This window comes from Mus caroli, chromosome 3 (genome assembly GCF_900094665.2).
Source record: "Mus caroli chromosome 3, CAROLI_EIJ_v1.1, whole genome shotgun sequence".
Lineage (NCBI taxonomy): Eukaryota > Metazoa > Chordata > Mammalia > Rodentia > Muridae > Mus > Mus caroli.
Genome location: NC_034572.1, coordinates 79,118,617 through 79,143,909, shown reverse-complemented (window position 1 = coordinate 79,143,909; position 25,293 = coordinate 79,118,617). Strand labels below are relative to the sequence as shown.

The 25,293-nt window shown below is 35.1% G+C and overlaps 1 protein-coding gene and 2 non-coding genes across 5 annotated transcripts in view; all 3 read right to left on the bottom strand.

The window, feature by feature from the left end:
- Lrba (LPS responsive beige-like anchor protein) overlaps window positions 1-25,293 on the bottom strand; it is a 591,176-nt gene that overhangs the window by 431,765 nt on the left and 134,118 nt on the right. For all 3 annotated transcript variants that reach the window (XM_029475138.1, XM_021158804.2, XM_021158805.2), the window contains exons 31-34: window positions 20,639-20,772; window positions 13,701-13,779; window positions 12,317-12,450; window positions 9,915-9,976 (exon numbers count right to left, since the gene is read on the bottom strand). In XM_029475138.1, the coding sequence (XP_029330998.1) occupies window positions 9,915-9,976; window positions 12,317-12,450; window positions 13,701-13,779; window positions 20,639-20,772 (409 nt within the window). The remainder of the gene's footprint in view (window positions 1-9,914; window positions 9,977-12,316; window positions 12,451-13,700; window positions 13,780-20,638; window positions 20,773-25,293) is intronic.
- LOC115030661 lies at window positions 1,265-1,371 on the bottom strand. The gene has a single exon (XR_003836267.1). It is a non-coding gene; the product is annotated as a U6 spliceosomal RNA (small nuclear RNA).
- On the bottom strand, window positions 24,722-24,890 carry LOC115030806. Its single transcript, XR_003836379.1, has one exon. It is a non-coding gene; the product is annotated as a U1 spliceosomal RNA (small nuclear RNA).

The following is a 25,293-nucleotide window of genomic DNA, read 5'->3' as shown; positions in this document are numbered from 1 at the left end:
AAACAATGTTACTACTGAATATTTATTAGAATAACAAATCTCTATAAAATGTTACATAAAATTCATTAGCTTGCCTCAATCATTTGTTCAATGTACATATAGCTGTTTGTGACAGACTATTTCCAAAAAGTAGTTACAACCTCAATCCATATGTAAAAAGATAACAGAAACAAGTACATTAACTCAGTTAAAAAAAATAAAAATCTAACAAAAACAGATTACCAATGATTTATATGGATGTCTAGTGCTGAAGTTAATTACAAGTAACCCAATAAAATAGTGCTTTTATTATTGTGTAGCAAGTACCAGCCGTAGACTTGGAGGCAGAGCTCTTTATGCTGCCTTTCACATGCACAGTCCCACAGCACACAGCATTAAGAATTAAACATGTGGTAAATAAGCCCATACAGAAAACAGCAGCTTTTAACTAAAAGCAGAAACTTTCCTGCTGTTTAACCATTTGAAGTCACCTAAGTCTGCACACTAACTACCTTACATGTATATAATTCATTGAAAAAACTGTCAAGGTTAATAGAAAATGAGATTTTTAATTCAGTGCTCAAGTCTAACTTCAAATAAAGAATAATTGCAAAAACACACACATTTGGTTATAATTCATCATGAACGAGTAAGATTTATGTTTATGCTGTGAAATGATATGTCTTCAGAAGTAAAATTATCTGAACATCATACTACATACACCCATAAAGCTCCAGTCTTTGATTTTAAACATATACTATCTAAGAAACATACAAGGAATATTAATTTCTTAGGTGTTGAGCCATAACCCACTGGCCAATCATACAAATAATAACTTTGGTTGTAGAAAGACATAAGATTTCATAATCTTCAAATATTTATCAATGCACTTAATAAGATGTTAGCTGATACCTAGAACAACACAGAAGTCCTAAGGCATGCTCTGGATGGACGCCATGATGTCATCCATTCTTCTACCTACAACATAACTTAAATAGCAATAGAAGCAACTTGAAAATCTGATGTTCTTATATCTGAAGCCTTTTCTGTCTCAACACAATGCTCAAAATTGTGGTATTTAATTGTATTATTTCCATGTGCAATGTTCTGTTTTGATAAATGTATAAATTTCATGGGGTAAGATAAAGTAATGAACAAATCGATCAACTTGTGTACTTAGTATAGTTTTTGAATCAGATTCCGATTTTTAAGAGAAATTTCTCCAATGATATGTGTCCTTTTCCAAACTGACAAAACTTTGAGAACCATCATATAACACAATTTTTTTTTAATTGAACGCTTCACGAATTTGTGTGTCATCCTTGGGCAGGGGCCATGCTAATCTTCTCTGTATCGTTCCAATTTTAGTATCTGTGCTGCCGAAGTGAGCACATAACACAAATTTTTAATGATGATGATATATTTAGTAAGTTTTTAAACATTTTGAAAATCTGTAAATTAAACATGAACTATGTAAAGATAAAGGCGGTATAAATGAGGACTAGATTTTACAAAGGAGAGCCCTTCAACGCTGAGGTTTCTAACACTGCCAGAGCTTCCTGTAGTTTGGTACACCAGCCTTCCTGGAAGGGCTATCGTTATGATGAGAACCAGAGCAGTAGAATCACCTGTGGTATCTACAGCAGAGAGCCCATGTGACCCTTAACGTATCTATATGGAAAAGAATGCAAAAGTTGTTGGGCTTTGAGGAACTCTAGGAGCTAATTCTTTATGGTTCAACATGGAAACAGGTTAGACGGGACATGTGATTATAAATATAGATAATAACACAGAGATGAAAATAGTGTTATTTTATTTTGTGCGATAAAAATATAAGACATAAATTAATTTCCTGAGAGGAAAAACAGAGGCACTGAGGTGACTGATGAAGAAGATTCTGTGTGCTAGAAACACAGTCAGCACTAACAACTTCAGTATGTGGCCTAGTTTGTTCCACTAGCAGTTCTGTATACTTTTACAAATAGTTACTAACAAGATCTCAGTGCTCTCATAGCTCTCATTAAGAAACAAAATCTTAGGAATTTAAAAGAAACTGATTCACTCCAAGTTATTTGTTAGCCAGTAACAGGAGGAAAAATGTTTACAAATATTCAAAATTAGTCACTGCCCAAAGTCACTTAGCTTCATATCTTGTTAGCATCATGTTGTAACATCTAAACATTTATGTCATAAGACAGTAGCATGACCAAAAAGTATATACTATCAAGGTATAATAGATAGACTGCTTATAGAATACTCTAACTGTACCTGTGAAGGTACTACAGCACACTAAAAAATCTTATCTCAAAACTCAGGAAGCAGTGCAAACACTTTAAAGATTTATATGTAAATCTAGATAAAAAAGCTGGAAAGGTCAAATTTAATTACGTACTCTAACTGTGATCCAGTATTATATCATAAGTATACTTTGTATAAAAATGTAAAATTGAATATACTTGAGCCTTTAAAAAGTCATTAAAGGGAGATTAAACAAAGGAAATTTAAAACTATAGTTTTAAGCTGACTTTTTGTAATACCACAACTAGAAGACTGATTTAAAGTTGAATTATGAAGGTGAGCACCAAGCAAAAACAAAACAAAACAAAACGAACAAACAAAAAGCAATAATAACTGTGAAACAGACAATGACCTGTACTCACAGTTACCTTAAATCAAAGAGAAATGCCATACTCTGGATATTCCCATTTGTGTTCCTCCCTTTTCCTCTCTTCTTAACCCAAAATTTAAAAGAGGAGTTGTAAAACAGCAGGGAGTCAAATTAAAACACACTCTATTTTCAAATGTCCCCATACTCACAGGCTGACTTCCTGTCAGGAAGAGTTCCATTTCACTGAATACCCAAATCAGCAGGGAGCTTGCAGAATTAAGTGCCAGTTGATATTACTTTGTTTTGCCTTTACCACCCTTGAGAATATGTTCAAAGATGTCGTTACATAGTCAGCATGGTCTCATCCTTCTGACTAGACCGCCAAGCCACAGGGTGTACTGCCCATTCCACAGAATGGACCTTTTAAAGTTGTAGTTTCTAAATCCTAGTGTGCTGGTAAAGCAACAGGATGCCTGTATTTCAAACTGAACCCAGTATGTAAAATAAAATTTTGTTTTTCTTTGACTGTAAAAAGCACTTTAATTAATATCAAAGAAAAGTCTACATTAAAACATAAACAAAGCAGGGTACAGTGTATGTTCACTAAAATACCATTTGATTTCAACATTTTAATGCACATTTTGTTCTTGAAAAAAATAATACACTTCATTTACTTTGACTTTTGTATGTTCTTGCTGTTATATGAAGACATGGGTTTCCACCTTCAAATATAAAGTTATTTTTATAAAGATTTGGAACAATTCAAAACATTGGGTGGTTAAGCATGAAGTAGTTAATAAGCTAATATCTTTTTTTAAATTGTCAGTTATTCTAAGATTTTTATGATCAATTCAACTATCCTCGGTAGCTCTCAGAAATGTCTTAGCTATGCTAGGAAGGTCTTTAGCATCGTTTTATAAGGTCAACTATTTACAATGCACAAAAATTAAATTAGCTCTGAACACTTCGATGAGAAGAACTATTCTTCCATTTACTGCAAATTCCACAGATAAAGTGCTCACAGTTGCTCTGTGACAGACTGACTGATTACACTGGGAGATTTTTATTTTCTCCCATAATAATGGTAGGGTCTATGCTATTGATTCTTATTCCATTAGTGATCAAAAGATCATAGGTACTGACAATAATAAAAGCTCAGAAACACTCAATTTATATCCACTAATTTTCTAAAAGTGTATTCCAAAGAAGAGGTATAAAACATCAAAATGGAAAGAGTAACATAATAAAAATGCTGAAATATAAAACTGCATTAATCCTGGTTGGACCATGGTACATATAAACTACTCTTAGAGAAACCAATTGCCCCCCAAAGTACTATTTACCTTGTAAAAGTGGTTGGTTACAAAAGATATAGAATATTTACAACATGTCAAAAAGTATGTTTTCAACATTTAGCCCATTTTCTAAATCTGTTGCTATGCAAACTGCTTTGAGCAAGGAGAAAGAAAATAGTGATGTCCTTCTATTTAAATATAAATTAGATTTTTCAAAATTTTAGTCACATATCAAGATATTAGTTTACTTGTATTTATGTGTTATTTTTCAATAACCTGAGGTTCAATATTTCTCACACTGTTTATCATGTCAGCTGCAAGAAAAGAATGCTAAGCTTAGGCCAATGAAGTGGCTTAAAGGCAATCAAAGTACTTCAACGGACAGACAGACAGACAGACACACAGACACAAAGAATTTACACAAAGTTTTCTCAAAAGAGGTCATCAGGAGATGGCATACAAGCAGGGGCCTAAATCAACACATGAGAAGCAAAGGCAAAAGCACTGCTAGCTCTAGCCTAGTCTGGGCTGCACAGTGAGGCTACAGATCAAAAAGCAAAACAAACAAACAAAAAACCCAAGTCATCACCTCCATTTGACTAAGACCTGAAACTCATCAGTTAATATGTACTCAAAATATATTATGTCCTTCCTTCAAAACCTACAGCAAAAATTCAGAATTGGAATTAGTCTTTCAGATTACCATAGAATTAGAATAAGATTATTCCTCAGTAAGATGGACTCTGCTTATTAGAGAAAAACTTTCCAATGGCTATAAAACATACGAATTAATATGAATAAGGACTTCTTATCTAAATAGGCAAGCATATTAATCTATTCATCTAGAAAGTGTTTATACAGCTGATGTCACTAATATGTACTGCCACCAACTTTAGTGTAATGGACAAGAACTGGTTTTCTGTAACCAACTTTAGTGTAATGAAAGAAAAAAAAATGTAATATAAGAATTAAAACAGCTCTTAGGGCCCTCAATTTAATTTGAACTTTTACACTGAATAACTGAACCCAGTGTTGGGGCAGCCATACTAAAAATTGACAATGAGCAGAAGCTAATAGGATGTAAAGTTACTTTTATCCTACTTTATATAAAAGCAAACACATACTTTTTAAAAGTATTTTTATTATATAATAAACACAAAGATTTTAAGTGTAAAGAGAATTGGCTCTTGTAAAATCAAATCAATTAGTTATGTCACTACTCTATAGATACGGTACTATAGTAATCCCAGAACCTGAGGCTGAAGCAGGAGGATAACAAGATTCAGGCCAGAGTGAGATACATAGGAAGGTCCTATCTCATCCATCTCTTCTAAGAAACAAACAAACAACAACAACAAAAAAGCTATAATATTCCTCACTTATCGAACAAACATTTAATGAAAATTTTCTATATTCATATAAGCATTAGAGATTATCATCTTTAGGCCTTTAGGCTTTCTACAAATAAATATACACCAAAGTTTAAATTCTGTAATTGGATCATATATATATATGTGTGTGTGTGTGTGTGTGTGTGTGTGTGTGTGTGTGTGTGTGTGTGTAATAGTATATATATGTATAATTTCCTATTGATATAATCTGTGTTCTGATCTGTTTCTAAACATCATATTAACACCTCAGCAGGACCAAAGGATGTGAATTACAATACTAGTTCATTTGTGGGAAAAAGGGTTGACTTGAGGCTGGACACATAGCTGTAAAGTGTTTCCCTAGCATACATGAAAGCCCTGGGTTTACTCCTTATAAATCCTGAATAAACCAGGCATGACAATGTATATCAGTATCCAAGCACTCAAGAGACTGAGGCAGAAGGATGGCAAGTTTGAACCCAACTCATGTTAAGATGGAAAGTTCCAGGACAGCCTGAGCTACTTACAATGACTCCATCTCAAAACAACAAAAACAAAAAGAGTAATTTTATGAGTGACACTAATAAGGAATTAAAAATTATGTACCAAGACAGAAAAAGGATGACACATTTGGGTAAGTTTAAGACTTGAAGATGAAGCCGGGCGTGGTGGCACACGCCTTTAATCCCAGCACTCGGGAGGCAGAGGCAGGCGGATTTCTGAGTTCAAGGCCAGCCTGGTCTACAAAGTGAGTGCCAGGACAGCCAGGGCTACACAGAGAAACCCTGTCTCGAAAAAACCAAAAAAAAAAAAAAAGACTTGAAGATGACAATAAAGGACATTCAAGCCTCACCAGCTATCTAATGATGAGCATGCTTTTTGGTAATTACTTGTTTCTGTGAATCACCTATCCATAATGAGATAGCAACCATGATGATGAATGTATGAATGAAAGGGGGAAGGATAGAGCACCGAAAACAGCATTACGTATCACACACTCTGCAGACACAAATTCAACATACAGAATCAGAACTATCAGGGGGAGAAAAAAAATCAGAGAAAGAAAAATGAAAATTCTACTAATATTCAACAAAAATATGAACATAAAACCAACATTAAAAACAAAAGGATGCTGACTGGTATGTGTCTATGCAACTATCAGCAGTTGTTAGCTTCCAATTCAAAGACACAGCAACCTTGAGTGAAAATCACCAACCCTATCATTACCTTCATGTGAAGAAAGTATTTCCAAAAATATTAATAACATTGATTTATTTTTTTTAAATCAGGCTAAACATTTAAATAAACTTATGCTGCTAATTGATAACTCAGACAGGACACCAAGCCAGACTACATGGTGCTGTTAGTTTTTCTATAGACTGTATGCATTTCTGATAAATGGGAAAAGAATAGATGACCTGGCAGAAGGCTCAGACAATAATATGTGATTTACAGGACATGAATGCCGCTACCACAAGATTTATCTGACAGCCCTCTCCGATAGTGGACTGTTGAGTATCCGATGGGATGATTTCTAGTCTAGAAAGTCTACTACTGAGTAGCCATACACATTATTTATTTATTAGATGTTTTGGGTTGAAACCATTTTTAAATGATGCACTTCACAATGCACAGTCATAAATTTAGCTTTAAACCCAAGGAGGGAGGTAGTGTTATTGGAATGTATGTCAGGCTGAATTAGGATGAGCAACACAACACTTTTATAAAGTGGCCTGGATTGCAATGTCAGTTCTTTCAAAAATGATATTAATGTCAAATGAGGAAGATACAAGCACTTTATAGAGCACTGAAGTAGTATTACTTGAAACATTTATTTAATATTTTCTTTAAAATAATTTTAACCGGTTTGTACACAAATGCAACAAATAGGAGGGCATTTTTGCATTTTTTGACTAATTGAATTTGGGGTATAGCCGAAAACTTTCTCAACTTCTTTTTGTGTGTCTGGAAATATGCACTTCCTTTAATACTGTATGTAGTTATATTTTAAGGAAAGTAATTTGGGCTAAGGATGTGAGTCTTTGGCAAAGCATTTGCCTGATATGTGCAAGGCCCAAAATTTGTTCCACAGCACTGAAAGAAATTAGTTTTAAGAAAAAAGATCAATGTTTTGAGCTTGCCTAGTACTTGAGTTATTTTATATGAGATATAATACATAAATTAATTTAATAAACTTTACTCAAAAGCAAAATATTGAATAATAAGAGAGCTTTCCAATTCTACCAACACAGAGTAGATGTTTTAAATAGGATAAAATAATGCTTAATCAACTAGTAATGAGGAAAGAGTAAGAAATGTGTTGGTCAAACCCTTAAAGAGTTTTATAGTGATACATTTTGTTTATTGATAGCAAATCACATATGATAAGATCTTTAATATACTGTAAACATATTTGCTAATAAAGTATGGTTAAACACCGTGTCTTTAAATTTTTAAAAGAAAATAAGTTGCGAATGGGCTCAAGAAAAAATAATCAGAATACAGCTGACTGCCATGAAATTAACATCAACTAATTTGTAAAGTTCTAAATCAAATTTGCAGATGTTAAGTTCATAAGCATATCCCATTATTTATGTGATTAAAAAGGAGTTTTTGACCTGATCTTTTGATCTTTGGCACTCAATCCCTTCCATCTCCTCTTAAAAAATTAATTAAAAATTTAGCAAGAGGGTAGCTTTTTACTTCCCACCCTATCTTACACTAAAAAAAATTATCAATCAAACTCAAGATATCCCCACCAAGAATCTGCAAAATGTCCCCTAGAAATTCAATTTCATATCTCCTCAGCTTTCACATAGAAAAAGACAGTTCACTTCTTAACAAAATAAATCACTTTTGTGATTACCAAGTTGACCTCTTTGAATTAGGAAAATTCAAAGTGAAAAATGTAATTATCACTCTGGAACAATCTGTATACATGTGGAGCTAATTCTAGCTTCATTTTTCACACTGTGTCATGTCTCCTGGAGATGCCATGGGACTTTTTGAAGAACTCATAAAAAAAGTGCTGAGAACTTCAAATACCTAATAATGTGTGTTATTCAAACAAAAGCCTTGAGAATTTCTGATTTTTAAAATTTTACTCTTCTAAGTGATTTCCATATGCCATTTGATCAGCTAAGCATTAAGCAGCACAGTGACATCCATGACAAATGGCTGTTATCATGTGTCATTCTTTATCTGAGCAGCTTCTGACATTCAGATACATACTGTGCTATACTGAAAGGAGCTTTCATGTACCAAACCAAATTCAATCCTAAACTAAAAGATGAAACTTCATTATTAAAATTTGCATATGAAGCAGCTATGTCATAGTAAACAACAGAACCATAATCTTATGACAAAACCATGAGGACTAAAAGGAAAGGAGATTTCAAACAGATATAAAACTCTATCTGATGATTTTCATACAAGAAATAAACAATCAATTATTTAAAATCAGATGGCTTAATGAGAAATTTTAACAAGGGAGATTTTGGAAAAGAAGTATTCTAAAACAAATTGGATAAATTATTAAAAAGAATGCACATAAAAATCAAAGAATAATAAGCCTTCTAAGAAATGTAACTGCTCCTTCGAAGTTCATTACAAAATTCCATTAGCTATACTCTCAAGGAGTAATTGTTCTTATTGCACTGTATTGATAACACATAGTATTGATTTTTCACGCCTTCTATGATTCTTTAATTTGTATTCATGAAATGTCCATCAGCACAGTCTGAATAAATTTGGCAACATAGGCACTAAAATGAACAAATCAATGCAAAGAAACATTAATTTTGTATTATCCTTATTCGTTAGGCAAGCAAACCATGAGAGCTGTAAATGAAGGTCAAAGGTGTTGAAATGGGTCAGAACCCTTGACCTCTACAGCAATACTCTTCCTATTAAAAAAGGCTATTTTAAAGTTTTAAGTACAGGAATTTACTACCAGCAAGATACCACTTTAAAAAGACTACAGAAGAAGGAAAAAACTCAATAAAAGCATTCATTTGTTTACTTGAAAAACAAAAACAAAACATCACAGTATACATAAATTTTATTTGAGTTTTTTAAATCGTTAAAGCTAACCACAAGGTTTCTAAACACTGGAATTAATTTTGCTCTGAGGAATTTGTTTTGCACAGCTTATGATGATGACTGTCTCATCTTTGTTGGTATTTTCCCAAGTCTACTGTGTATGTCAAAAATAATTAGCAATGACAAGGATTCAAAATTATTTATTACTCATTTTATAGCCTCTGCACAAAAGGGAGGCAAAGCACATGATTCCCAAGGGAATTCAGAGAGGCGCTCTACAAAGTACATGAATAAAGCTACTTCTAGATCCTTAAGACACAGAGCAGAGACAGTCATTTCAAGATCAACTGATCCAAACATTTTAGTGTAATTCTAAAAACTGTTTTTTCTCATTTATCTTCTCTCTCTCTCTCTCTCTCTCTCTCTCTCTCTCTCTCTCTCTCATTCTCAGTTCATGTTTCAAAATCATCTATACTATATATAAGTAATCATTTTAAGATACAAATTATTTTAACATAACACTCAAAACTTTTTTGCCACAAAAATTTAATAAAGCAAAAAGCTGTCAAACAAGGCCTGAGAGCTTCCTTGTACACGGCCATGTGACGTGGTTGCACCCACCTGGGAACACAGCAGCATGACCAGCTCCACAACTGAACTGCTAGACTTCATGCAGACCAGGCCTATGTTAAAGAGAAGGTTACTTTAAAAACACGAAGTCGTTTTAAAATTCCAGAGATTCACTTTATGCTACTTTTGTCCAAATTGATTTAAAATTAAAATGTTAATATTGAGCTAACAACTATACCTATATACATTTGATGGTGTGACTAAACAAAGTAGTCTGTGGTTACTTTAAACTTGGTATCAAACTGACCATTCTGTAAACTACTTTAACTTTTAGGATACTCAAACATCTACTGACTTCTTCTTTAATGATATTTCATGACACTCATAGAAGTGCATATAACACATGCCATATTGATCATGATCATCTACATGTTGTTTGGGAGAGAGCTGATTATTATACATGCAGGGGAGGGAAATGGCTCCCTGACCTTTGCTTTCCCCACCACACTCTCTCCCTTCAGCCCTCCAGCTATCAATCAAGTTTCCATTTTGTTTCATGGCAGCAGACATCCCAAACACTCTTATTAGTACCTTGACCTCCGACCTCACACTAAACCTTAACAGAAATGCAAGCCATTGTCTGTTATGTGTTCCCCATTTCCTATAAACTGGTCATTTACATTTTCTTTTCTATGTTTTGTTTTAGATTACTTAAAACTATCCTTAGGAAGGAACTTTTATATCATTAACGGCCATCTAAAGAGTTATTTACTTTAAATACCCAATACTATCAAAGAACAGCTCAAAGAATTTGCTATTATGAATATATTCAGAAAGTAATTCCAACCATTATGAGGATTGAATAACTCAGAGACATTATAATTATCAAAGACATACAACTGTTAATTCTGTATTAAATATACTGTGTTGATATTCAGAGCCCTGTGGCTTTAGCTCCATTTTTACTCCATAAAGGCTTCCACACATCCCACTCATGCCCTATCTCTTATGTTCATGTTCTTCAGTTTTTCTTCTTTTGAAAGAATAATTCCTCAACTAAACAGTGGCACTGGTTGGCATGTTAAGGCTTTACAAATACCTTTCATTTTCTAAAAATACAAAAAATAAAAAAAATGTAGCCACAGTCAGGTCTAAAGCTCCCAATCTGGGAGCTTACACTTCCCAGTGCTGGGATTCCTAGTTCAAACCACCACGACCAGCCTTAAGTTCTTAAATAGAATCAGTTGTTTGAAGATTTGTTTTCTGTTGAACTGAATCTTCCTTCACCTAGTTGAGGCATCTTTTGAAAACATTAGCTATACAATGCCTCATGCCTATGTAGCCTAGTCACTGGTCTTCCTCAGCAATCTTCCTCTGCATGCTACCTAACCAGACCCTACATAAAAGAGATCTTGTCACTATATATAAGAACAGAGTATTTTACAGTACCATTTTATTCATAAAATATAATTGTGCTAGCGGACAAAAATAATGCATTCCATATTATTTCTACATGGCAAGGTATGGCTATTTGTATGGATCTGAAGTCCATGCAAAACCTTGTTTCACCACTCTTCCTAATCCCCATGGTTAATTTAATTGCACTAAAAAATAAATCCTGATCTAAAGATGAAACTCAACAGTAAAGCACTTGGATAGGATGTACAAGATCCCAAGTTCAACCTCCAGCACCAGAAAAATAAATGCTACTGCTTTGGCCTAATACTTTTATACTCTATCTATCAGGGCTTTAATATGCTTAGCCCAGAGAGCAGGGGGTGTGGCCTTGTTGGCAGAAGTATGCTAATGTTGGGTTGGGCTTTGATAACCTGCCTGGCAGACAGTAGTCTTCTCTTGTTTGCCTTTGAAACAAAATATAGAACTCTTAGCTCCTTCTCCAGCACCATGCCTGCCTGGATGCTGCCATGCTTCCTGCCTTAATGATAATGGACTAAACCTCTGAACCTGTAAGTCAGTCCCAGTTAAATGTCCTTTATAATATAATATGATAAAAAAAAAGGTATAGTAGGTATTGAAGGGGGGGCTCTCTGGGAGGAGTTGGGGTACAAAAGGGAAAAAAATGTGATGTAAGTATATTTACTCAAAATATGTATTTAAATGTTAATAAATTCAAATAAATTGAAATTATTTATCTTTTCTCATCATAATGTAATAAAACTTAAACAACAACAAAAAAATAATAGTTGCCTTGGCCATGGTGTTTCTTCACAGCAATAAAACAACTAACTAAGACACCATCAAAATTGCTGGTTTAAAAAAATAAACAGATTAAAATATAACAGATTTATGAAAAAGTCTTCAAAAGAAACAGACCTCCAGTCGGGCCAGCCAGTGGTGAACATACTTAAGAAGGTGCAGACTTTTCTTACATGAGCATATAACTGTATAATGTAAGTACAGACAAACAGAATAAAGACAGACAAACCACTTACTTGTTCCTTCTATCAGCAGCTCTTGTCCATGACTACCTAAAAGTGTCCGAGAGAGGAAAGGTGCAAAGTCCACAAAAATCTCTCGTAGCAGAGGGGCTGCCTTCTCCAGTGCATGCTCCAGCCTTTCTGTAATACTAACAAAAGATGCTGAGAGTTAGCTCTCTAGGCTCTAAAGTGAAATCAACTTCATAGAAATACAAAGTTACATGTAAAATAAAAATGGCCAAAAAACCACATTACCGTGCCCAGTAACTTCCTACCTAAAATGTCCCTTTTTACCGATACATCTTTCCAATCCAAGTTCCCACAGACACCTGACAAACTACCATTCTAAGCATCAGTTCTTACTGCAAACTGCACCTCACCCACTAAAAGCACTTTCTAATGACTCCATTATAATCTGAACTAACTCAAGACCTCATCTCATTTATCTGCTCATCAAACTTGGCTATCAAAAACTTGAGATAAAATATCATGTCTTGATTTTAAGTTGTCAGTTGTTGCATGTAAATGTTTGTAAAAACTAGTTCAAACTTTTATTGACGTGATAACATTTTCTAATATAACCTAAGAGACTTCATTAGGAAAACCATAAACTGTACATTTATAATTATCTTAACATATTAACAAGTTTGCATGAATGTACATATATGTTCACATACAATCAATCACATACATTTAGTGAATTTAGAAGAACGTACGGGTATGCTGAATGTCAGGGAACTGATGAGTGCCCAGAGTTTACACAGCAAACAAGTCAGCAGCCAGTGCTACTCTTGGTTCACAATAGTACTTCCATATCTTATATTAGCAACAGAGGGCTCCCACTGAAACTACCAGGCAATCCTCTAAAAGATACTGGTCTCCACAACCACTCCTCACAGGTTCCTCCCTGTGCTTCACCAAACCTTTTAGGCCTGTGTGATCCCACAAATATATAGCATTCACAGAAGTACCCCACTGCCCTGGGGAGACAGGGAATTGGCAATTATGGTAAGAAAAACAAAAATTCTCTGACCACTTGGCATATAGTGGATAAAACTATGGCTATAAACTTCAGAATTAAATTTTGAAACATATATTCCAAATTAAAATTCTAAGTAAAAGTAAACTCTATGTAGAATGCAGTATTAATAGGACCATGACTGACCAGATACCATCACTTTAACACTTTTAAAGAAAAGGTATAATGTATTCCTAAGAATTCATAATTATCCACAATATACACCATATTTTTATTACAAGTGGACATTTCTCATAAACATTTTAAAACATTATATTTTGAAATAATATTAATTTTGAAAGAATTCAGGGGAGGTGTAAGGGGAGGGTGGGTCATAAAAAACAGCACAAATTTCAATAACTAAGCAAGCAGCTTAAGTACCTCATGTGTGCAGCTGGGTCTTGTGGGACGGAGCCAACTGCTGCAACTGAGGGCAGTTTTGCATTAGGAGATCTACTTCCTATAAGAGAAAAAAGAAGTATTTGACAGTGGTTTTCTGGATCTAGATATGAGGATTCAAGCAAATATGATCTCTTTATAAACAAACATGTATTAAATGTATTTATTCAAACACGTATCACTCTTAGATAAAGTCTAACAATTAAAGTTTTTCTCTAATTATTTTTATGTAAATCCCTTTATAAGGTCAGTTGTGTTAGGTAACCCTCCTACCCAAGGGGTAGAGAAGTAGCAGACAAGTATTGACAGATTCTGATCCGCTGAGTTAGCCTGGCAATTTCTTTTATTTAGCACCAATAAACATAACAAGCAGAAGTTTTCTTTTCAATGAAGTAAAACTTGGAAAGATAAAATTCTCATTTGGCTTTAAACAGCTGTATCACTATCAACAAGAGGATGACCTTTTAGCCATCACTGGAGAGCATGTGCTACACCACGACCGATCAAGAGTCTAACACGGTGAACAAGCCATAGACACCTGAGGAACAGTCTTTAAGTTATCTCAGGATCATCTGTACTTTTTCATGAACCTTCATTATGATAACAATATGACATGTATTTCTCACATTTATTTCAACTGATGTTCCCCACCCTAAGATCACAGAGGAGAGAACAGCAAGGCAAGCCCCCGAGACGACTAGGACCTGGTGGGGTCTGGTCTGCTCCCAGCCTCCAGGACTCTGGCAGTGAAGCCGTACCTAGAAACCCTGGCATGTGCTGCATGTACTAGCTACTACCTCCTCGCCTACTAACAACTAATTCCAACTGTATTTAAAAAAAAAAAACAAAAAACCAAAAAGGGTCTCAATTACCTCAAGTTGGCCTCAAGCTACAATGTAGCCAAGAATAACAATGAATTTACTATATGTAGCCCACTCTACAAATTCTGGGATTACAAATGTACTCCACTGTGTCTGGCTTCCAACTGATACTGTAATGTGCCGTAAGAACAGCACTTTTCAGAGAGCAGAAACCCTTACCTTTCCCATCCACCCACCTCCAGCAGCTGGAGATTCTAAACATATCACTGAAGAGCTTCGCTAACTTGAACTACAGATGTAATCCCCTAATCATCCCAACTCCTATACTTGAACAAGCCTATTTTCCTACCAACCCTCTCTTTTCTCTCATTTTATTCCAGTGTTTTTGTTTAAAGTACTGAATAAAATTAATTTGCTTTATCTGGTCTTATTCTAGTCTTTCCAATTATGTTCCAATATAACCTCTAATGTATATACCTTAATATTAACAACTAATTCAATCCTCTTACTATATAGTGTGTTCAAACTGCTTTCTCCTAAACAGAAGTAATTGGCGTTGCATTATCAAGAAATAACTGCTCATAAAATTTACCTGATAAGAGAATGTCAGAAAACTAAATTTGACAGAGCTAAGAAAGGATAGGAACCAAAATATATAATGGCAAGACTTGAAGAACCAAGTCCAAAAGGCTTAGTTAGAAAAATAATTCTGAGGTATGAAAAGTTCTAAAAACCTCATGAAAGAAAAAGGAAAAATAAGTTTCTGCATAAGTATCAAAATATACAGGATTAGACTATCAATCAATCTAAGGTGGAAGTAGAACATAAATAGGAAAGTTATTACCCAGAATTAAGAAAAAATGCCATATTAAATTTCCTCTGCAAGACAGGGCCAAATGAACTGCGAGAGTCCAGCTGGCATTGAAATAAAGACCTGAGGTGGTCAAATAAAGATGCGCACTGCACTGCGCTGGCAGCTGCACTCTATTTACTAAATCTTGATTCCTTAACATTGTAGCATACAAAGTGCCTGGCAAATGTGAAAATAAAAGAAACAAAATTCCACTACAACCCTTTACCAAGGTAGACCAAAGAAGCCAATAAACAAACACACACACACCACACACACCACACACACCACGCACACAGCTGATAAACAGAACTCTGAAATCTATGCACTATCAGAAGTTGAATGTTTCATCTGTTTCTCAAACCGCCGACATGAATATGCTGGAATCATCTATAAAGAACAAAACTGGTATAGTGAAAAAACAACGGAAGAAGAAATGCCCATCTAAACTATAGAGAAAGTGTTGAAACAAACACTGACATCCTCTGGTGCCTCTGACATCGAGTGCTACAGTGTCCTATCAGCCACACACTGTTGTTAAGAGGTGAACTAAAGCCCTCCACCAGTGCTTGCGTTCTCCTGTTTGGGATAAACAATTCCTGAGCACAGGACCCTGGGACTATGAAGAATCTACATAAAAATCAACACCACTGTGCAATCATGTCACAACACAAACAAAACCACAAACTCTATCCAAAGAAATAAAAATAATCGAGCAGCCCAAGTTTTAAATTGAACTGCCATTTGATTACAAGTTATAATTGTCACCTAAGTTATTGTATTATTTACAATATCTGATCCAAGAATTATTTTGTTTCCCCACAGTATTTAAACTGAAATCCTCATTTTCTACTCATAAAACTCAACAAACAGAAGCTCTAATCCCGTAATAAACCTTGTGACTGGCATGTCACCGGTTACTGTGTGCTTTCCTTTCCTGCAATGGGCTTAAGCCAACTTCTTCACTCAAGAGCCCCAGTTGCATCTAGTTAGAACACACTGACAAGCACTTCACGTGAGGCCAGGCAGCAAAAGAACTGAGCTGGGAAAACAACAATCCTCCTACTTCTGGAAAGCCCTTTGTTTCTGCCTTTCTATACCCAAAATAAAAATGTATTCCTTACACAGCTAAATAGGCAGTCTGCCAAATAAACTACATCTCTACCCCCATTTGCTACATTCTTGACAGTAAAATTGGTTCTTGAAAAACTGCTGGCACTAACTTCTATTATAATTGATTAATAAAATATTTCTCATTTTATTACAGGGTGTGGGGGCATATGCCTGTAATCCCAATACTTTGGAGCCTGAAGCAGGAGGATTAGAAATTGAAGGCCAACCTGTGTTATATAATAAGACCTTATAAATAAATAAATTATGTAATTAAATTTTCTTGAGCATTGTTTGACAAGTGGTAGTGTTTTTAAAGACTATATACTCTGAATTTATCAGCTATTTTCTCTAAAATTCATTTTATTCCTAAATATGTATGACATTAATAAAGAGGACACAAGTACCTATATACTTAAATGTGAAAAATAAAAATGTAGCAAATCCAAAGAAAACATTTAGGCAAAAACTATAAAACAGGATTAGCTTTTGACTGTGTTAATTGACACAGCTTATTTATTTATTTACTCCTTTGTTTATTTTAGTTGTTTTTGAGACAGGGTTTACCCGTGTAGCTCTGGCTGTCCTGGAACTTGCTCTGTAGACCAGACAGGTCTGGAATTCAAATATCCACTTGCCTTTGCCCCCCAAGTGCTGGGATTAAAGGCGTGCACCACCAAAGTTCCCTGTTTTTAAAGTGTGACATTAAGGAATGAACCCAAGATTCTCCTGAGCTATACTCCCAGCTCTGATTCTAATTTCTGATGAGCTGAAATGCATTTTTTAAGAGTGAGACAGGGTCTGCCTCTGGCTTACTGGAGGCTTCCCAGGATGGGCCAGCTAGCAAGGGATAGCTCCTTTATTTGGTTTCAAATGTGGTTTCTCCAATAGTTGAAATTTGGGTTCAATTGAACTTGGGACTTCCACGAGTAGCCTTTTTTTGGGGGGAGGGGGGCTGATATTTGTTTCCTTTCTTCTATGGCAGCCTTCAGGAATAACCAAGTGTTAGAAAAATACCAGAAAATGCTGAGAAAGCAAACACTACAGTTATATGTATTATATGTATACATAATTCTATAATTATAGAATGAATGTTGTTGGGAGAATAAGAAAGATCATCAAAAATATATGAATGCAAAAGAATCTGAAAAAGTCAAAGCCTTAGTAAGTACAGCCAAGAGACCCTGAAAATCAGTCATCAGCTTCCTATTTGACAACAGTCTTTAACTGCCCAGGCCTACAAGCTAGGACTGAGGACCAGCCACCACCAGCAGCAATGCTCACCTACAGCATCCCCTTTCCAACATTCACACTTGTGGAAGGACCTTTGCAGACTGTTCCTTGGTGCTTAACAATAAGCAGAATTATCTCCCTAGACTCTTGTACCAAATAAACCCATTACAAAAGAAAGAAAAAAAAGAAAGAGGGTTGGGTGGTGGGATGAAGGGAGGGAGGGAGGGAAGGAGTGGTAAGGAACAGTTCAATGGTAGAGCACTTACTTGCTTTGCAGACACAGGCCCTACAGTAAATTCTCAGTATGGGGAGGGCAGTATTTTTAAGAACAGGAATACTATTTGTTCCAATAAAATATGACAAAAATTATTTCCTAACACTGCCTTTGAAAAGAAGCCGATATTCTTTCCTAATAGTAAATCTAGCAAAACAGACTTTACAAAATGTTCTTTTAATCACAGGACTTGGAGCTCAAGAGATGGCTCAACAGTTAAGAGCACTTTTAAAGGACTCAAGTTTGAGCCCCAACACCATGTCAAGCAGACAGTTCACAGACGTCTATACCTGCAGCTTCAACTATAACTCTGGTTCCAGAGGTATAATACTCTCTTCTGGCCTCCTCAAACACCCAAACACATCACACTTGGCATACACACACACACACACACACACATATATAAGTAAAAATAAAAATAAATCTTTAAGTCATAGGACACATGCACAAGAATGATAAAAATTAACTAGCAATATTAAAAAGTAAACAAATAAATAGAAAAATTAGATGAAGAAATAAATATACCAACAGTGTCACATGAGACTGCCCTTCATACAGTAGGAAAAAATATGTAATTATGCATTTTAACTAAAAACATAAATTTATGATAAATTTGATTCATATTAACATTCCAAACAGATAATCACATATGTAAATGCAAAGGCTTCTTTCAACACATGGAAGGCGTGAACCTGTGTTTTCCTTATCTATGCACTGACAACGTGACTCTTTCAAACAGGCAGTTTTCCAGATATCTGTAAATTGACCCTCCATATAGCATCTATGCAGGGAGTAAAATACTATTTATAGAAGTTCCCTAAGGATCTAAGTAACTGATGCCCCTTGCAGTGAAGAATCATTAAATCAAATGACAATTTTTAATCACTAAATACTGCTATACTACAAGTGAATAGGCTTGTGTCTTTGTGTGTGTGGGTTGTCTGTCTTACAAGGGATAGTCTACAATGCCTAATAAAATATTATTTGAAAAGAAATGAAACTTTTTTTACTAACTGAATAAAGATAAACCTTTTAGTCTTAATGTTATATAGAGCAAAGACTGATGCTAAATTTTGCAAATTAGCAAGCACTCAGTATACAAACTGGTAAAGAATACTACAGCTTGGTTCCACTGCTGAGATGGTTTCAATTTTGTCTTCATTATTTATACTTTGCAACTCCGTTTGAAAAATATATCATATTTTTAAAGACTATAGCATGTTAACATACAAAAACATATTATGTAGAAGAATCTTAATCCAGCAACATGGCTTCTCTGGCAAGATATCACATCCAAAGACCTTCTAGGTCTGTGTGATTCAGCTGGAATGCAGACACACCTTTAATTCTCTCCCAAAAAAGGCAAGGAGATCTCTGAGTTCAAGTCAGCCTGGTAAACAGCAAGTATCAGGTAAAGAAAAGCTTAGGTGCAGGAACTCGAGACAGAGGCATGTAGATATCTTGAGTTTTTGTCACTTCAGCTTACTGATTCTTTTTGTTTTGATAAAATAAAACCCTAAACCACATGATGCAATACTATTACAACGGTGGGTTTCCAGGTGGAATTTTAAACTTAATACCTACTGTTTTCTATACATGAAAATGCTATGTGTACTTCTCAAGAATTCTTAAAGAATTCTTAAAATTATTGTAAGTTGTAGCAGGCACAAGACCCTGGGTTTGGTCCTCAGCTCAAAAAAAAAAAAAAAAAAAAAAACCACTAAAAGTAAATGCTAAGAAGAGGAATGAAATGTGCAGTGTAGCAGAGTCTGCAGGACATGGCGGCATGCACCAGTAACTCAAGCACAAGGCGTTAGGTGTACTGGATCCAACAGTACAACTGTATGAAATTAATCAAGTCACGTTGCAATGCGCTGTCTTACTTTTACCATACAGAGAAGTCATATACTTAACACAGTTACTGTTGAATAGTACATAAAGCATCGATTTTCTTTATCATACTGTGAACACTTCCTCTTATATCTAGATGCTATGAACTTTCTAAAAATTAATTGCATTTCAAACTTTAGAATAAAATGTTAAGACAAGTAAAAAGCAGGGTGGGTGTGTAGGTAAGTTTGGCAGAGTGCTTGTCTAGCACAGATGGGCCGCTGGTCTCTCTCCCCCACCACATACACCAAGTGTGGTGGCAACCTACAGCATTTAAGATGAGGAGACAAAGGGATCACAAGTTTTGATTCATCGTTAGCTACAAAGTGAATTCAAGGCCAGGAGTCCACATGAGACTTATTCTCAAAAGAAAAACAGGAATATGAGAGAAATATTTATATTTATTTTGTTGACACATAAGAGAAAATAAAGTGTGGGGGCAGGAGCTGGGTGGTAAAACAACATCAAAACTCTGCGAGACTGACCAGTTCACCACATACCGCTTCAACTGACTCTCCACTCCTGGTTTTACTTTTTAATTTCACTCAGATTGTGGGGGATATTAGTAAATAATCAATAGTAGTTTTGTAAACAAAAAGATAATAGTGAACAATCAACAATAAAACACAAAAGCAGAAAGATTTCTAAAGCACCTTACAAGCTTCTTGGTTTAATCACAAAATCCTAAAATTTGCTAAAATAGATCTAAAAATTCTGTTGACTTCATTGCCACCTGACTCACCTGGTGACTCTCCTCCAGCGTCTGAGGCGTGGGTGGGATCTACTGAAGACACCACACTGACGGCGCTACTTGGTGCGCTTGTAGTAAGGGCAGAAGGTAAGACTGATGATTTCTTTGTTGCAATGATGACACTTCTGTAATAAAGGTTTTAAAATATAAATTATTTACATGAATTATATGCATTTAAAAGTTAAACAAAGCTAACTTCCATTTTCTTTCCTACCTTATTTTGATGTATTGTTTGAAATATTCTTACTACTTAAAATCTCTTCAACGTTATCCATATTTACATATCTTTTTTTCTCTTTTAGAGAGGGAGGGAGGAAGGGAGGGAGGGAGAGAGAGGGAGGGAGAGGGAGGGAGGGAGGGAGAGAGAAGGATTGAGAGACAAACAGAGTCTGCATGCAGAAACAAGATCACAACCTTGGATGTTATTCCTCAGGCACCAACCAACTTGTTTTTGGGACAGGGTCTGGCACTGGGCAGAACTGCTCAGTAGGCTAGGCTGACCAACTGATGAATCCCAAGGTTCACAGGATTTTGTCTCCCCAGGGCTGAACTTGCAAGAGCACATCACATCCAAGGTTTTAATTGTTTGCATTTAATGCATATGAGTACTCTGTATTATGTGTGGCTGGTAGCTGAAGTGGCTATTCGATTCTCTGGAACTGGAATTACAATCAGTTGTGAGCTGCCATGTGGGTAATAGGAATCAAACCCAGACCCTCTGGAAGAGCAGCCAGTGATCTTAACCTCTGAGCCATCCTTCTCTCCACACTCCTCTTAACCTCTGAGCCATCCCCCTCTCCACACTCCCTTCTACACAGACAGTCTTTTAAAACAATGGTTGATAAGGATCAAACCCTCCTCTTGTTTGCACAGCAAACACTTTACCTACAATCTATCTCCCCAGCCTCATTGTTTTTAAAACTAAGACAAAGTCCTATGAAAATAATTCATTTTAACATTTTAACCAACATTTACACTAGAGTTCTTAAATTTAAGACCATCTAGAATTTTCTAATAAACATAATCAAAGAGAATGTGGGGGGTGAAAAGAGAGAATCTTAGAATTGAAGAGAACAAGAAATTAACTTTTTAAAAAACCTAATAACTGATGCAGAAAATTCACTATGTTTCAATAAGAAATTTAAAGCAGTGTTAATTTAAAATCATAAAACCTTAAGTATCTCAAAAGAGAAAAACGATACCTACACAAGCAATGGATACATGTATATAGCTCATGAAACACAACAGCTTTTGATTATATCACATAGAAAACAATAAACAATTTCTTTAAACAGCAAAAGTACCAAACAACCAGTTGTTTATATTGTGTATTATTTGAACACAGGTATTTATGATACACCAGTTTCAATTAAAGTGCAATACTTTATACTAAAAGAGTAACTAAAAGACCTTGTTAGACACAACTTAAAAGCCATTTTTTAATTGAAGTTAGCTCCATAAACATGCAAAACCCCAGCTAATGAGGTAAAAGGACAGCTGATATATAATGGACTCCCACAGCAGCTCTTACTTTTAATTACCCGGTGTTAACCATAAGCTTAAAGTCTTCAACATTCAATTTATTTAATCATGTCTTTTGTTGACAATACTGTAAGCTGAAAGTATTCCCTTAATAGCTTTAAAATATTTGATTTTTAAACAAAGTTACTTAGATATTTTGCCCTAATAAATGTATTCATACTTTCTAAAGGCATGTAATTCCATTATTTTAAAAATACATTTCTGTGGTTATTTCAAAAAAAAAAAAGGACAAAGTGAAATAGGTTCTGTTTTACTTCACTGACTATCATTTGAGGGCAAATACTGTTGCCAATTAAATCAAGTTATCTTGTGCTGGGCAAGGCTTATTCAATGTACTTGGGGGAAGCTGGTGTCACATCATTATAAGGGTGACTGCCAATGTTAACTATATACTAAAAAATAGAAGCAACAGCCACCTGAGCCCCCAATCCAAAGTAGTATGTTTAAATCATGGTAGCTTATATCAGAGGAAGATCACTGAGATAAAAAGATGTGGATATGACCTTGTGTGTGTGTGTGTGTGTGTGTGTGTGTGTGTGTGTGTGTATACATGTACATATACATATGTGCCTATGGTACCCTCAGAAAACAATATAAATATAATCTGTGCTTGTTTTGCCAGAAATTTATATGCTAAAATGTCAAAACATTTTTCATGTTCTAATAATTAGGTAAAAAATGAAAATATGAATAATCCACTTTCACATTTGTTCACAAAAGAACCATTACAATCTGTTTCATGCATACAACAGATATATATTGATGGTAAAATAATATTTAGATTAGTGAATTGTGGGCAGACAGTGGTACAGCACTTTGTCTATTATGTCTGAGGTCCTTTATTCAATCGAAATCAGTGAAAAAAATCTAATTCTATAATCAAAATTTAGACATACAAGTATCTTATGACCCAACAACTGTACCTTAGAACTTTGCTCAAGAAAATATAAATATCCATAATACAATTATGCTTCCAGACCCTTTAGAGTAGCTGGATGAAACTAGAAATTGCTCAAGTGTCCTCCATGCAGAAAAATGAAGTTTTTAAACAGTGAGTACTTACACAGTAGGATACCATTATGCAACAGTACAGCAGAGTGCTGATAAAGTCAGCAGCATGGATGGATCACAAAGACATTCTCTTCACAGCAATGAGACCCTAACTAAGACACTTGCCAAATAAATTAAGGAAGCCTATGTTCAAGAACATATTCATTACTTCCTTTTTAAAAAGAGTTTTGGAGAAGGCAAACTAATAAATGGTTTTATAAAAAGTTAAAATAGCAATTGCCTGTGGGAAACAGAGACAGGGATTAGGTGGGAAGGGAGACCGCTGATGTTTGTGCAATAAAGTATATATACTGGTCAAAGCTCATCAAATATCACACTTCATATCTGGTCCTTAACATGTACAATCATCATTTGTACATGGCTAATTAAACACAGCAAAACACTGATTTGGGTTTTAAACATTTAGCATACTGTAAATAAATAATACTTACAAAAGTAAAAAATAGCATATTCTTTTATTCATCTTAGTAAATATTACTCCCCAGATTTTTGTACATATTCTCAAAAATTTGTAGTTTAATTTGAAAAATATTGTTAAGATATACATTAATTTTATTTAAAAAAATAATAACTGGGAGAGAAAACACAAAGGTATCAGAAGCCAGAGCCCTGAATTCCTGTTCCTCCAGCATCGTGTCCTCGCCCTTTACAATTCATAAGATTACACACATGAGCCACCAAACACCTTTTTAAAACATTTTTTAATTTTTTAAGGCAAGCTCAGAAAGGTAAAATAACTTATTGTGGTGGTTTAAGTAAGTTTGGCCCCCATAGTGCTTGGCCATAGGGATCAACACTATTGGGAGGTGTGGCCTTTCTGGAGAAGATGTGGCCTTGTTGGAAAAAGTGTTGTCACTGTGTGCTTTGAGGTCTTAAATGCTCAAGCTATGCCCAGTGGGAAACACATGCAACCTCCTCCTTGCTGCCTACGGATTAAGATGTAGAACTCCCAGCTCCTTCTCCAGCACCTAGTCTGCCTGGACGCTGGCATGCTTTCTACCGTGATGATAATGGATTAAGCCTCTGAAATTGTATGAAATTTTTTTTTAATTTTTCATTTATAAGAGTTGCTTTGGTCATGATAGATCTTCATAGCAATGAAACCCTATCTAAGACACTTGTCAAAATAAATTTTCAGGATGTACCACAAATCTACATATTCCTAAAATGGGATTGTGATTCAGCCGTTGCCTCACAATGAGCTGTCTGTAAAGTCTTATCAAGCTATAATCCACATGCCATTTAATCCATGCACAAAAGCATACAATTAAATGGTTTTCAATATGTTCACTAAGTTCTCCAGCCAGCATGTTGATGAATATGTCTATGTTAGTGCTATCTACACAGCATATAAATGAAGATTATCAAGATAAGAAAGTATGCATATGCTACCATTAAATTATTAAATATATCTGATAATGAATGGAAAAATGAAGTTTTCATTCTATTCCTTAATTTTAATAGGGGAGAGTGTGAAGGCAGCCCCTCACTATCAGAAACTTTGCAGTCAAGTTTCCCACCTTTGAGGACATATCAGAGGTCAGTACATCTGAAGTGTAATGGATAACACTGGTCCTGGGAGAACTACCTCTGTGATCGTGATTTCTCTCCTGGCATTTATACTAAGTATTAATTAGTATACACACACAAAAAAAATAGAATTAATAATTTATTTTTTTAAAGATTTATTTATTATTATAAATAAGTTCACTGTAGCTGTCTTCAGATGCACCAGAAGAGGGCGTTAGACCTCATTGCGGATAGTTATGAGCCACCATGTGGTTGCTGAGATCTGAACTCAGGACCTTTGGAAGAGCAGTCAGTGTTCTTACCTATTGAGCCAATTCACCAGCCGCAAAATTAATAATTTCTAAATCCATAACATGATTCAAATCAGTTCTGAAATGATACTGCTAAAGCTCTGGGCGAGATTAAAATAAAACCCAAAAACACATGATCTAATTTAAAATGTAATAAATAGCCGGGTGGTGGTGGCACACCTTTAATCCCAGCACTTGGGAGGCAGAGGCAGG